The following is a 15,579-nucleotide window of genomic DNA, read 5'->3' on the forward strand; positions in this document are numbered from 1 at the left end:
CATGAACACTGTTGCATGCTTTTTCTCATTCACACGAACACATTATGTACACAATAATAATCAAAAATCAATTTGTTTAAAAAGAAAGTAGTAAAGATTGAACACAGATTTTAATTTCACTTCAAGAAACTGTTGCTTTCCTGTGTTGATAGGATGGAACCCAGAGCCTCACACTTTGGGCAAGTGCTGCACCAGGGAGATTCATCCCTAGCCTTTACATTTTTAATTACAACTTGTCCTTTATTGAATGGGTGTTGGGCACCTTGTGTTATATGTACATTTTACTCTTTTTCACTTAACTTTGAAAGAACGCTTGAGGAAGATGTTTGCAGAGTTGGCCACTACCAACAAACTCTAAATAAAAGAGTGGATTCAGATGAATTGCCTGCTCTGCTGCTTTTCTGGGCAGTTTACATTGTGTGGTTCATTGTTATTTTTTTCTTTTCAGGGTTTTGACTTTTTGCACTGAATGTAACCTAGACTGATCGTCTCAGGCTTGTGTTGCCCCAGGATACTGTCAAAGGTAAGTGTTTTGTTTTGTTTTTTAAATCATCTTCAGTAAATCAGAGGTCTTCATTTTAAAAAGAAGGAAAATATATGGGAAGGCTTCTTTCTCAAATTCCTTAAAAAAAAAAAAAAAAGATTTATTTAGGGGCTGGAGAGGTGGTTCAGCATTTAAGAGCATTGACTACTCTACCAGAGGACCTTACTTCAACTTCTTGTACCTACAGTGGTTCACAACTGTCTGTAACTCTCATTCCAGGAGACCTAATGCCCTCTTCTGGTCTCTCTGGCACCAGGCACACATGTGGTACAAAGATGAACATGTAGACAAACACTCTTACAGATAGATAATTTAAAAAATAAATTGTATAAGTTTGGATTTCATTTCTTTTGAAAAAGGACATTTATGTTTTGTGGTTTTTGTTTTTGTTTGAGACAGGAGTCTCTCTACATAACCCTGGCTGCCTTGGAACTCACTATATAGACTAGGCTGACCTTGAATTTACTATGTAGACTAGGCTGTCCTGGAACTCACTATGTAGACTAGACTGTCCTTGAACTCACAAAGATTTGTCTAGCTCTGCCTCCCAAATGCTCAGATTAAAGATGTGTACTACCATGTCTGACAGTTTATTTTATTTCATGTATATGGGTGTTTTACCTGCATATATGTCTGTGCCCATGTATGTAGTGCCTATGAAGGCTGTATCAACCCAGAGTTACAGATGACTATTAGCTGCCATGTAGGTTCTGAAAACCAAATGTATGTCCTTTGTAAGAGTTACAAATACTGTTAACTACTGAGCCATCTCTCCAGCCCCAAATATTTTTCATCCTTTTAGGAAGGCAAAATATGTCTACAGTATAAGCTTTTTTGCGTTCTTGTTTTAGCTATTTCTTTTAAAATACTCTGGTATTGAGACTGGGGATTTGCTTTCTAAAAGAGATTTAACAAATCACTCTACTGAATCTACTGCTGTGGCAAGTGGGGACTATAGACCCCTTTAAACCTTAATTTCAGCCTTTGAGTCTGCATTGTTTAATATAGAATCCCTGTCTGTAAGTCTTGTCCTGAGTAGTCTTATTTGGTGGTGCTGGCGTCAAACCCAAGGCTTTGCACATGCTGGGCAAACTCTGTCCCACCAAACCAAACTTTGCCCCTATTCTACTATAAGACTGTTTTTTGGTTTTTGGTTTTTTGTTTGTTTGTTTGTTTCCTAGATAAACAGTGGTTTTTGTGGTTTTGTGCCTTGGTTTATTGTTGTTGGTTGGTCTTTGGTTCTTTGGGGGACCCGCCACCCAGTTCCCAACTATATCACACATGGAGGCTTATTCTTTATTATGAATGCCTGGCCTTAGCTTGACTTATTTTCTAGCCAGCTTTCCTTAACTTATCCCGACTACCTTTTGCCTCTGGGCTTTTCCTTTTCTCTAACTTCTGTAAATCTTACTCTTACTCCGTGGCTTGCTGTGTGGCTGGGTGCCTGGCCCCTGGAGTCATCCTCCTTCTCTGGCTGCTAGATCTTAGCTGTCCCTCCAGATTTCTCCTTCTATGTATACTCTCTACCTGCCAACCCCGCCTATCCTTTCTCCTGCCTTGCTATTGGCCAGTTCTTTATTAGACTGTCAGGTGTTTTACACAGGCACAGTAACAAAGCTTCGCAGAATTAAACAAATGCAACATGAACAAAAGTAACACACCTTAAAATATTTTACTGCATTGGTTGCTGCTTTTTTTTTTTTTTTTTTTCCTTTCAGCATTTAGAAGAGGAAGGAGACACAGCTGCTTTACCTCTCCTGCTGTCCTTTCTCCTGGTTTCTCTGCAGGGTCTTTCTCATCCGAGTTGAAAAAGCCTGCTGTTATTGTACTAGTAGTCACCCATTGTTTACACTGATGTTATTCAGCATTTGCAGTCTTGTCTATAAACTTCTTAAAAACTTAGGAGGTTTTTAACAGATATATAAAAATAGAAAAATCATACATGCTTAAGGGGTACACATGCTGTTTTGATACATACACACATATATATATTGTTTGATGTTTAAGTCAGGATAAACAAATCTGTCTGCTCACATAGTTCTCATATTTATGGTGAAAACATTGGAAATCTTTCTCTCTAGCTTTTTCTTTTTAGATTTGTTTTTATTTTTAATTATGAGTGGGGTGTGTGTCTGGTAAGTGCAGGTACTCTTAGAGGTCAGAGGCAAGTGCTGGAGTTACAAGTGCTTGTGAGCCACATGTAGGAGTTGGGAACTTAATTCGTGTCTTCTGCAAGAACAGTGTACACTCTTAACTCCTGAGCCATCTTTGCAGCCCCCATCCAGCTTTTTAAAATATACAGTGTATTGTCATCATCTGCAATTCCCCTGCTGTACAATAGCACACCAGAGCTAGGAAATAACATTTTAAAACTTAATTTGTATTCTTTGTGTATGAGTGTCTTGCTTGCAAATATGTCATGCATGTGTCTTATGTCCACATAGCCCAGAAGAGAGCATTGCATCCTCTGGAACTAGATTTAGCTGGTTGTGAGTAGCCACATGGGTGCTCTTAACTATTGGGCCCTATCTCTAGCCCCAAATATTACATTTTTAATAAAAAGCACTACAGTTGGTTAATTCATTTATTCCTGCATAGAAACTCATTGAATACTTATCAAATGAACAGTTTTGTTTGCTATTGGTTTGATGTTTTGTTTGTTTGTTTTTTGAGACAGAGTTTCTCTGTGTATCCTCAGCAGGAACTCAATCTGTATAGACCAGGCTGGCCTTGAACTCAGAGAACCGCCTGCCTCTGCTTCCTAAGTGCTGGGATTAAAGGTTTGCGCCACTTTGTGCAGCAGCGGGTGCACAGTTTTAAGTAGACTGAATACAGAGATTAACAAGATCTAATATTTGATACCAAGGGTTCAGGAACATCCCTCTTAACATAAAGAATCGCTGTGAGCAAATAAATCCAGAAAGGTGCTAAAGGTTCATAATAGAATTTAGACAGACCTCACTAAGGAAACTATCCTTTCCACCTGGAGATGAGTCAGTAAAAACAAAAACAAAAGAAAAAACATTTTACATAAGCTGACCTTCAGTTATGTTCCTTGGTGACACCATGGGGGAGAGAGACAGAGGAAAGAATATGGACAGAAATATGGAAGCCTAACCCTGTCTGGCATATTGGTGAAGCAGGAAGTAGATCACTATGCCTGGAACAAAGCAAGCAGGTAAGACTGGAGAGAGCAGAGGCTGGTGCCTAGAGGGCTTTAAAAACTCCAGCATGCTTGCCTATTTTTATAGGAGAGATTCACAGAATGTGTATGACATTACTCACGTGGTGATTAACAGTCTCTAAGTCGCTGTACTGTGAGTGCGAGCACAATGCCAGGTCAAGACTATCCACCATTTAAATGTAAAGTGATGGAATGTTCTGCTGAAACAAGTCGAACAAACACCACACTTCTTGGGACAGCTTTGCTACCTCTGCTTACCCCTTCCAGTGAATCTTTATATTGACTTTCAACACTTTTCTAGCACTTACACTTTACACAACCGTCAGTAGTCCCCAAGTGTCACCCAAGTTCACTATGTACTTAAGTATTGCCTATTTTATTCTTCTCTTTGGTCAAAATGATGGTAAAACTGACTTCAATTCTTTTTTTGTTTTGTTGTGTTTTTGTTTGTTTTTCGAGACAGGATTTCCCTGTGTAGCTTTGGTGCCTGTCCTGGAACTCACTCTGTAGACCAGGCTGGCCTCAAACTCACAGAGATCCGCCTGGCTCCGCCTCCCCCGCGCTAGGATTAAAGACATGCACCACCACCACCCGGCTCTTAAAAATGATTGTAAGGCACATTTTGAAGCAAGAATGTCATCAAAGTTTGCAAGTAGATTTTTTTGTAAATATTTATTTTTCTTTTTAATAATAAATATGTGTGTGTGCCTGTGTATGGGTGTGTGCATGTGAGTACAGAAGTGAGAAGCACAAAGGTGTAGGATTGCCTGCAGCTGGAGTTACAGGTGGTCGTGAGCCACACAGTTCTGGTGCTGGGAGTCACTTTCAAGTTCTCAGCAGAAGTATACACTCTTAACCACTGAGCCATCTCTCCAGCTCAGTGTGTAGGTCTTTTAGGGGCACACCCTTTACTTTGGAGCTGTACCCCTAGCCTGTCAAGACTTAAAAGGAAACACATTGGTTTTGTTTTTTGAAGCAGGGTCTCATCATGCTAGGCGCTCTGGAACTAGCTCTGTAGACCAGGCTGGCCTGGCACTCATAGAAATTGGTGTGCCTCTGCCTTCTGAACACCACACCTGACTAAAGGAAACACATTTAAAACTATAAGATTAATTCCAAAGGAACAGCAAAAGTTGAGTGAGAATAAAGGGCAAAGAGGAAAACAGGCTATAGATGAGTTACAGTAAGTAGGCACACTAAAAAAAAGTCAGGAAAGGGGTTTAGAGATAAAACTTAAATGGTTGTTAGAAGGAAAGGATGTGGGTAAACACAAGGGATTTCTAATGGGATATTGTTAGCTTTTTGTCACCATACAAAGACATAAGGTAATTAAAATATAAAGGAAAAAGATTGGATTTGATGCAGGGTTTTTGAGGTTTTTAGCCCATGACTTCTGAGTAAGGCAATATATTGTAGCAATATCTCGTGTCAGAACAAAACTGATTGCTTTTTGTTGACAAAAGAAGAGACTGGCATCCCCCATTCCACTCCAAGAGCATGTTTTCCAAGACCCAAAGATTTCTAGTCCCAAGCACCTTCCAGGTCCGTTGCTGAGAACCAGGCTCTTACTACATAGACCCCTGGGGGGCATGTGAAGTATGACCTGGGGACATACAGAGATATAGTGTGTTATGTGGAGGGAATAGGGAAATTTGCCTGGGTCACCTGCAGAAAAAGATATGTATGGGAAGAAACAAGGTTAGTGAAGAGTTTGGGAAGGAAAGGTTTGCTACTAGTACTGTGGAACGGAAATGTTGGGAAGGGAAGGCTGATACAGAATAATGAACTTAATTTGGAAAATAAGTTTTACCTAAGTTGGGACAGAAGAGGACCCAGTAAATAATATTCCCTATCAAGTTCTGAACTAACAGAGGCATAGGACAAGGAGTGAGAGGAGAAGGGATGAAAATTTCCCTTCCATTGTGAGCACAGTTGGCTTTTGAGAGCTGACTTCTATCAGAGGACAAATGGGCCTCTTATCCTGAACTCTAGGACCTCACAGGTATGTTGAGATGTGTAGCTAGAGTTTTCCTGGTCCTGCCTGGCCCATGGTCAGGACAAATCTCTCTCACCTGCCAGTCCTGCAGGTGCTGACCCAACCAAGTAAACACACAGAGACTTATATTACTTATAAACTGTATAGCCGTGGCAGGCTTCTTGCGAACTGTTCTTATATCTTAAATTAACCCATTTCTATTAATCTATAACTTGCCACAAGACTTGTGGCTTACCAGTACTTTACATGTTGCTTGTCATGGCGGCGGCTGGCAGCGTCTCTCTGACTCAGCCTTCTACTTCCCAGAATTCTCCTCTCTCCTTATCTCGCCTATTCTTCCTGCCTGGCTACTGGCCAATTTATTAACCAATCAGAGCAACACATTTAACAAACAGAACATCCCACAGCAGAGATGGCAGCCCTAGTCTGAGGTAAGCCTGCCTCTTAGAAGAGTGTGGAACAGAGCAGAATGGGTATCTGTGAGGGAAAGAAGCAGCAGAGGAGCTGGATTGTGCAAGTCCAGGCTGAGTTTCTTTTGGACACACTAATCAAATAAGTAAGCACTTCACCCTGACAGCATGAGTTAGGGATTTTCATCCCTAATACTAAAACATTGATATTGTGTCCTCATGAGGAAGAAAGTATCGAGTGGGGGGCGGGGAGGGACTTCCTTTCTCTAGCATGTTCTTTTGTCTCTCAGTGTGCTGGTCTTAACCAGTAGGTCTGGCTCTGCCAGGGTATGCCCAGACCCTTCTTTCCTTTCTCGCATGAGTTACAGTTAGAAACCTCTTCATTTCCATTTCCTCTTTGAAACACCTCCGTATGTCTTGCACAAACAATTGAAACAGAGAATGTCGCTGGCTTTGTAGTGCCTGTGCTGTTTGAAGTTCAGCTGCCTTGTAGCTTATAGTCAGCTGGTGATTGTCTCACTCTCTGATGTCTATAAGGTGTGTGTGAAGGAAGTCTCTTGTCCATTGTTTAATCTTGGCCTCAGCCATGCTGGCTTAGGAAAAGCTGGGCAGGCATAATTCAAGGTCAGGCAGCAATCTCTGTACACTGAATCTACCCAAGCCTCCTAATGCCCTGTCTTCTTTGCTGAGGCCAGCACAGCTGGCATTTGCTTGCGAGGCCAGAGTGGTCAGTGTATGCTGAGGCTATCTGCACAGCTGACATTTAGTTTACATGAGCTTTCAGTACCATCAACCACTGTGACAAGCTGTGGCTTATTCTTGGTGAGACCTGCAAACCCCTAAGCTTTTGCTAAGGCTCTGAGCCTAATGCATGCAGCCTTGTCTCTATAGAAACAGCCACTTACCTAACGACAAAGTTGCCATAACTACAGTCACTGCTGAGGTCAAATGCTGGGTGGCCTATAGTTGATAAGAGTCAGTAGCTAAAAGCTAGTGTACAGCTATAAACATTCCCCTTGGCCTAATGTACAAGAAAACACCTTGTCCCTCCCTAAAGCCTAGCTTGACAGAAACCTCAAAAGTCCCACATATAAAATGCCCTAAAATTTTAATTTGTGTCTTTTACCAAGGGCTGGGAAGTTGGCTTATTAGTTAGGAACATTTGTTGTTCTTGCAGAGGACCCAGGTTTGACTCTCAGTATTCACATGGCAATTTATAACCATCTATAACTCCAGTCTCAGGGGATCTGATGCCCTCTCCTGACCTCTGAGGATACCAGACAAACATTAAAAATAAAAATAAATTTCGGTTCAATATACCAGAGGTTAGGGTTAGAGGCACAGAAATGGCACTTTCCATCTCCTGATGGAAAAAAAGATAAAAGACAATGCCATCCAAGGGGCCATGGTGATGCTTCTGTTACTAAGCCTATGTACAGAGCAGTGAGTTTCTCAGAACTAAACCACAGAACTCAACAAACTTGGTAGGTGTGTTGGTGTCTGCCTATAGTCCCAGCACTTTTAGGAGATGAAGGCAAGAGGATCAGGAGTTCAAGACCATCCTCAAATACATAGTTTAAAAAAGAAATAGCTGACTTTGCCTTCTGTGGGGAATTTTGGAGGTGTCCCACATTTATGAGGAACCAAGGAGAAGGCCTGCTTCCTGGGCAGCAGCTACTTGAAGAAAAAGGGTGGAGGGCCACATATCTTGTTTTTCTGAGCTCTCAGGCAAGCTGCTATACCTGCTCAGGGGCAGAGAGCAGCTAGAAGTAAAGGGGTGCAGAAAGATGAGGGAGCCTTCCTCTCCAGGTGCACAGTCACAGGGAAAGGACCAAGAGGTAACTGAGAGTGTCGTCGTCGTCGTCGGCAGAGAGAAGAGCTTCCTGAATGGCCATCAGTATTGTGTACCAAGTGCAAATGTATTGCCACTGATCCTCAGAAAAATGATTCCTCCCAAGTTTCCTTAGGGACACCAAGCCTGAGACAAGCAGTCATTTTCTCAAGGTCACACATAAATAAGCCTTAGTGTTTGGGTCTGGTTACAGCCACAGCTGGCTTTGCGTGTTTGTCACTGCTCCTTGCCCTTCATGCTTAGTATCGGTAAGGTTGCCTGCTGTCGCCAGCTGCTGGCTAGTTCAGTACCCTTTAGCAAATGGAGGGCTGGAATGGAGCAGGCTGGACCCCACTGGGCCGTGATGAATGGGCAAGAGCCTGTGAAGAGAGAATGGATTGAGAAGTGAGTATAGGGACAAAAGTCGGGGTGAAGGCCTTGAAGGTAGAAAGTACTAGGAAGGGCGGAAGATAGATGAGTGTTCGTTTCTGGGGATGGGGAAGAGGAGTCACTGAAGGGGAAGAGCCGTGACTGACAGAGTGAGGGACGGAGAAAGTTAAGCAAGTCAGGCTAGAACAGATGTTAAAAAAAAAAAAAAAAAGACCAGGTAGGCAGATCCAAAGGGTGAAGAAAGTAAAGCCGTAACTGAAGTTCACCTGATAAAAAGGAGTGGCCTGTCATAGAAAAGCTGCTCAGCCATTGCCAGTCTCTCTGTCTTCTGTCAGCGAGCATCACATTAGCCTAGTCAGTTGCCAGCAGATAAGAGGGGCCAGGGAGGGGCTAGAGAGATGCCTCAGTGGTTAAGAGCACTGCAGAGGACCTACATGGTGGCTCATGACCATCTATAACCCCATTTCCAGAGGCTACAACAGGCACACATGTGGTGCATATACATACATTCAGGCAAAATATTTATACACATAAAGTAAAATAAAAAGAGGTGAAGAGCCAGACATACATGTAAAATATTTTTTAAAAGAAAGGCCAAGGATAGAGCCCCTTGCTGAGGAAGCAGGGATCTAGAATCTGTTGGGGAGAAACAGCATCTTCTGTGAGCTGCAGAGGCCTGGGAGCAGGACCAAGGTCTGAGTATGATGATGACACATGGTCTATGACTGTATCTTCACTTTAACCAAGAAGGACACAGCTGTGAAGCACTGTGTGGGCCACATCTTTCTGCATAGGTTATTCAATTTTTCCAGTGTTGTCAACTTTTTCTTCTCTTCCTCTTTCTCTTGCTTTTGAGGCAAGACCTCACTGTCTCTCAAGTTAAAGCATCCTCCTGCTCAATCTTTCAAGTGTTTGGATTTTATAGGTGTGCACACCACATCTAATTTTATAGGGTACTAGGGATCAAACTCAGGGCCTCAAAAATGCTAGGCAAGCACTGTACCAACTGAGCTGAATCTCCAGCTCCACCAACTTAATTTTCATAGAAAGAACTATTCTATGTATGCATAGTTGTCATAAAAAGTGAAGGACATGATCAACTCTAAGAAGCTTTTTTTCACTTGTGAGCACAGAGGCATGAACTATGTTGGTTCATCTGGACCTGAATGAATAGAGGTTGAGTGACAGCTACTACTATGTCAATTTTATATCTCTCATTACATAAATACACATTTGTTCCTTAAAAACTTTACTAGTGAGCACAATAGATGTTTTGACACCCCTTTACCACATAACCAATGTGGAAATGGCCTCAGGTCTTAGGGCTTAGCTGTAGAGAGGCCTGCACCATGGCAGGTATCTAGGACTGGGTACTTACCCAAAGAGGTTTTTCTGCACAGAAGCAGGCATTATGAGCATCTTTTTTTTTTTTAAAGCTGTTACAAGGGGGTCACTATGCTGATCAGTTTTGTCCACTCTGTGTATCTGAAGATACATAGTCCGCCATAATGGTAATGGTTGTGGGTACTTGGGTGGTCAATTGTAGTGTCCACTGTGATGGTCAGTCATAATAGTCATTGTGGTGGTCAGTTGTAGTGGACACTGATGGCCGTTGATGTGGTCACTGCCATAGTCACTGGGGTGGTCACTTGTAGTGTTCTCTACGATGGTCAGTCATGATGGTAGCTATCACGGTCACTGTGGTGGTCAGTTATAGTGTCTCCTGTATTGGCAGTAGGAGTGGTCAGTGTGGTGCTCACTTTTATTTTTCACTGTGATGGGTATCTTAGTACTCACTGTGATGGTTAGTTAGTTGTAGTGGTCAGTGTGGTGCTCACTTTTATTTTTCACTGTGATGGGTATCTTAGTACTCACTGTGATGGTTAGTTAGTTGTAGTGGTCAGTATGGTGGTCACTTTTATTTTTCACTGTGATGGGTATCTTAGTACTCACTGTGATGGTTAGTTAGTTGTAGTGGTCAGTGTGGTGCTCACTTGTAGTGTCCATTGTTATGGTCAGTCATAGTGGTTCCTTTTGGTTGGTTTGACTAATTATTTCTTAATAATTATATATTTTAATTCATTAAATAATAAGTCATATTTTAAGATAAATATTGTATATATTCTTTCATATGGGAAATCTAAGGTTAAAAAAAGAATAAGCTGGGCAGTGGTAGTGCATGTCTTAGTAGAGGCAGGTGCATCTCTGAGTTTGAGGCCAGCCTAGTCTACAGGGTGAGTTACTGAACAGCCAGGGCTGTTAAACAGAGGAACGATGTCTCAGAAAAAGAAGAAGAGGAGGAGGAGGAGAATGGGGCCAGGATGAATGACAGTTTTGAGGAAAATTGCAAAAACACAAAGTGTCAAAAGGAAGCTTTAAAAGTTAGCTTTGAGGGCCTTGAGCAGTGACTCAGCCATTATACTTACTGCCCTTACAGGGGACCCAGGTTCTGTTCCCAGCACATGTATGACAGTTCATGTCACCGGCTTTAGCTCTTACTATTAGAGGAAACTACTTTTATTATATTATTCTATAGGTATCCAGTTTGTGTAAAAATAAATGAGCTGACATTTAGTTTGGGGCATATTTTCTTTAAAAGATACACTGAGTGATGAGTACATCATTTACAAAAGCCTAAGATGTTCAACATAGCTATAAACCCAAGACAGGCAGTCAATTCCAGTAGCATAGCCCAGGAAGTGAGACCCAGTGTGGTATCACCTCTTTGCTTTCTGGCAGGTGTCTGCTGTAAGAGTCATTGAAGATTTCTATATCACCTTCTCCAGAAGCCTAACAAATAGGTCAAGAAATGTAAAGCTAGTAATACCTTTTCCACTGTCCTTCAAGGTGGAGAAGATTCCCACTCCACCTCTCCCTCTTTTTTTCTCTCAGAAACCTCACCATATCCATATGCACACTGAGAGGTATACCTGATAAAGTCATTGCTTCATAGCGTCCAGGATCGCCGGACAGATTTTCGTCTAAATATTAGAAAAAGCAAACTTGTGCCTTGAAGACTTTACACATGTTTTTCTCTTTTTACCTTTCAGGCAGTGTCTGTGTTTCTGCAGAGTTTTGCACAGAGTCTGTTCCCATGCAAACCAATGAGGGAGAAGTAGAGGAAGAAAGCGGTTCCAAGGTCAGTCCATCACCCAGCAGAGGAACAGCTGGAGGAGCAATTAAACAGTGGCAGTGGATGGACTGAGTGGGCGTTTTGTTGTGGGTGAATTTAGAAATTAGATTGATGAGATCTTTCTTCTCAGTATACTTCTTCATTAGGCTACATGACAATTTAAAAACAAGATTTTACCTGATTGTGCGCGTGTGTGCGCGTGTGCATGTGCATGCGCGTGTGCGTGTGCGTGTGCGTGTGCGTGTGTGTGTGTGTGTGTGTGTGTGTGTGTGTTACTATGGATTAAACCCAAGGCCTGGATCATGTTAGGCAACTACTTTGCCTCTGAGCTATACTCCTATCCCTTTTAAAATTTTTATTTTGAGACAGCGTCTGGCAAAGTCACCTAGGCTGGCCTTGGACTTGGCAGTCTAGACAAGCCTTAAATTTTTTATCCTAAAGCCTCAGCCTCCTACAAAGCTGGGTAATGATTGTGATTCATTCTTGGAATACTAGTATTTTATTGTAAATTCTGTTATGAAAGTTGTATATACTTGAAACAAACCAGAAATATATGAGACAAGTTTTGTTTTGTAGGATGGAAGGAAAGATGGGCTTTTTTGGTTTTTAGTTACTTAATTGTGTATTAGTTCAAAATCAGTTGGACTAAAAATAAGAGAACAAAGCTGGGCCTGGAGACACATGCTTGTAATATCCTTGGGATGCTGAGACAGGAGGATTGCCTTGAATTTGAGGCCAGTCTGGGATATCAATTCTATAGCAAGCCATCCAGGCCTACATAGCAAGTCCTTGCCTCAAACAAACAAACAAAAGAAACTGGATTTTAACTTAATATTCATCAGTCTTTTTAACTAAAATGATTTTATCTCCTTGTCTTGCTTTTTTAATATAAAATCTTATATTTGTAATGATTTTTTTAATGTAGGACTTTATCATAATACTATGTTAATTTATGGATATCTTTTAATAGAAAGCAGGTTCTGAGGATAAGTGGAGCATTTTCTATAAAATGTGGTTTGAGCTGAATCTACTTCTTTCTTTCTTTTTTTCTTTTTTTTTTTTTTTTTTTTTTTTTTTTTTTTTTTTTTGGTTTTTCAAGACAGGGTTTCCCTGTGTAGTTTTGCACCTTTCCTGGAACTCACTCTGTAGACCAGGCTGGCCTCGAACTCACAGAGATCCACCTGCCTCTGCCTCCCAAGTGCTGGGATTAAAGGCATGCATGCGCCGCTGCCACCACCACCACCGCCTGGCTCCCCAACCCCCAAGTCAAGGTTTCTCTGTGTAGCCCTGGCTGTCCTGGAACTTGCTCTGTAAACCTGGCTGGCCTCAAACTCACAAAGATCTGCCTGCCTCTGCTTCCTGAGTGCTGAGATTAAAGGTGTGCACTACCACCACCCAGCTTCCATTTCTTTTTTCAATTATTATATTTTTAATGTTTTGCCTGCATGCATATATGTGCACCCATAGAGTGCCTGGTACATAAGCAGGCCAGAGAGGGTGTAGGACCTCTTGGAACTGGTTATGAACCACCATGTGGGTGCTAGGAACCAATCCTGAGTTCTCTGAAAGAATAGTGAGTGCTCTTAACCACTAAGCCATCTTTCTAGCCCTCAATAAATAATTTTTAATTATATGTTAAAAGGTGATATAACAGGAAGTAGTTATTCTCAAGATGGCCACATTCTAAAGAGAGACAAATAAATACAAAGTTAGTAATTATAACCACTATAAGTACTATGAAGAATGGAAAATAAAGCATGGATTAAAAGAGGTCTAGGAAGAGGAGCTTAGACTATGGAGCAAGGCCTTTGAGACAAGATCTTAGCCAAAGGACCAACTACGTGAAAAGTGCGGAAAACAGTGTTCTAGACAGAGGGAAAGGCTACAGAGGCTCCCAGCCTCTTCCAGGAACTATCAGACTGCTCCTCAAAGGCCGCATGCGGACCTGTTCTCTGAACTGGGCAGCCTTAAGCAACTTGTTCCCTCTGGGAGGAGCAAGATACAATGAGTATTTGAGATATCAGTCTAATTACCTGGAAACTGCTGGAGAGCCATGGTTCTCCTGTCTCCAAACCTTTTTTTAAAGTGCTGGGATTATGGGCACACTGGGTTTCTGTAGTGCTAGAGATAAAACCCAGAGCTTCCTTCATGCTAGGCAAGCACTCTACAAATTGAGCTACATCTCCAGTTCTAGATATTTTTTTTTAAGAACTAATGAGAGCTAGTATGATGGTTTACACCTGTAATCCCAGCACTTGGGAGGTTGAGGTAGGATTGGGAGTTTGAGGCCAGCCTGGACTACATAAAAGTTCCTTGTCAATCCCAGCCGCATAGCAAGACCTTGTCTCAGAAGAGAGACAGAAACAGTGAAAGGGCACATCACTGTGGAAGACGCCTGCGGTCTCAGCCTGTAACCCTAGAACCGAAGAGTGTGGTTACTTGAGTTCAGAAGTTTGAGGACAGCCTAGCGAACCCAGCTATTAAAACAACAGGAAAAGACTCATTAAAGGGAAAAGACGTGAGAAAACCTATGAGGTGATGGAGATGCTCTGTGTTTGATAGGATGGTGTAATTTACAATGTTAATAAGAGTTACCAAGATGATAGATCAATTTTACCCAATAAAATTATAAAGTAATAGTCATTGAAACCAGGCAGTAGTGGTGCACATCTTTAATCCCAGCACGGGAGAGAGAGGCAGGTGGATCTCTGAGTTTAAGACCAGCATGGTCTACAGAGTGAGTCCAGGACAGCCAGGGCTACACAGAGAAACCCTGTCTTGGGGAAAACAAACAAACAAACAAACAAAAAACAATATAACTCCCCCCAAAAGTAGTCATTAAATATGGTGACAGATGAGTTGAGGTATAGATGAGAAAAGTATAGTAGACTGTGGACAGCTGTTGAAGCTTGAGGATGGCTATGTAGAGGTGCATTCACATTTACTTTATATGTATATAAAAACTCCTGTAATAAAAGTTTTAAAACTTTGAAAAGCTTTAAAACTTTTTTTCTTTATTATTATGTGTTTTAAATTTTATACATCAGCCATGGGTTCCCCTGTCCTCCCCCCTCCCGCACCCACCCCCATCTTCCCCCCAGCCCCTCCCCTCCATTCCCATCTCCTCCAGGATCAAGGCACCCCTGGGGATTCATTTAAACCTAGTGGATTCAGTGCAGGCAGGTCCTGTCACCTCCTTCCAGACTGAGCAAAGTGTCCCTGTGTAAGCCCAAGGTTTCAAACAGCCAGCTCATGCACTAAGGACAGATCCTGGTCCCACAGACTGGGTTCCTCCTAAGCAGATCAAGCTATTCAATTGTCTCACTTACCCAGAGGGCCTGATCCAGCTGGGGCCTCCACAGCCTTTGGTTCATAATTCATGTGCTTCCATTCGTTTGGCTATTTGTCCCTGTGCTTTTTGCAATCTTGGATTCAACAATTCACGCTCTTACAGACACTCCTCTTTCTCGACAGTTGGACACCTGGAGCTCCACCTGGGGCCTGGCTGAGGATCTCTGCGTCCACTTCCATCAGTTATTGGATGAGAGTTCCAGCTCGACTGTTAGGGTGTTTGGCCATCTGATCACCAGACTAGGTCAGATCAGGCTTTCTCTCGACCATTGCCAGCAGTCTACAGAGGATGTATCATTGTGGATTTCTGGGGACCTCTCCAGCACTCTGCCTATTCCTGGTCTCATGTGGTCTTCATTTATCATGGTCTGTTATTCCTTGTTCTCCCTTTCTGTTCTTGATCCAGCTGGGATCTCCTGCTCCCCTAAGCTTTCTTTCCCTGCAATTTTGCCCTTCATTACTCCCACTGTCGTCCAGGTTGTTCATGTAGATCTCATCCACTTCTCTGTCATTGGGTGATCCTTGGGTCTTTCCTAGGGTCCCGTTTTCTAGGTAGCCTCCCTGGAGTTGTGTAGCAGTCTAGTCATCTTTGTTTTACATCTAGTATCCTCCTATGAGTGAGTACATATGGTGTTTGTTCTTCTGAGTCTGGGTTACCAAACTCAGGATGACTTTTTCTAGATCCATCCATTTGCCTGCAAACCTCATGATGTCATTGTTTTTCTCTGCTGAGTAGTACT

General features: G+C 42.2%; 1 protein-coding gene across 4 annotated transcripts in view; it reads left to right on the plus strand.

Annotated features, from left to right (window-relative positions):
- Positions 1 to 15,579, plus strand: part of Tnrc6b (trinucleotide repeat containing adaptor 6B) — a 234,678-nt gene that overhangs the window by 48,117 nt on the left and 170,982 nt on the right. For all 4 annotated transcript variants that reach the window (XM_036208071.1, XM_036208074.1, XM_036208072.1 and 1 more), the window contains exons 2-3: positions 449 to 523; positions 11,406 to 11,494. In XM_036208071.1, the coding sequence (XP_036063964.1) occupies positions 11,450 to 11,494 (45 nt within the window). In that variant the 5' untranslated portion in view covers positions 449 to 523; positions 11,406 to 11,449. The remainder of the gene's footprint in view (positions 1 to 448; positions 524 to 11,405; positions 11,495 to 15,579) is intronic.

This window comes from Onychomys torridus, chromosome 16 (assembly GCF_903995425.1).
Source record: "Onychomys torridus chromosome 16, mOncTor1.1, whole genome shotgun sequence".
Classification (NCBI taxonomy): Eukaryota; Metazoa; Chordata; class Mammalia; order Rodentia; family Cricetidae; genus Onychomys; species Onychomys torridus.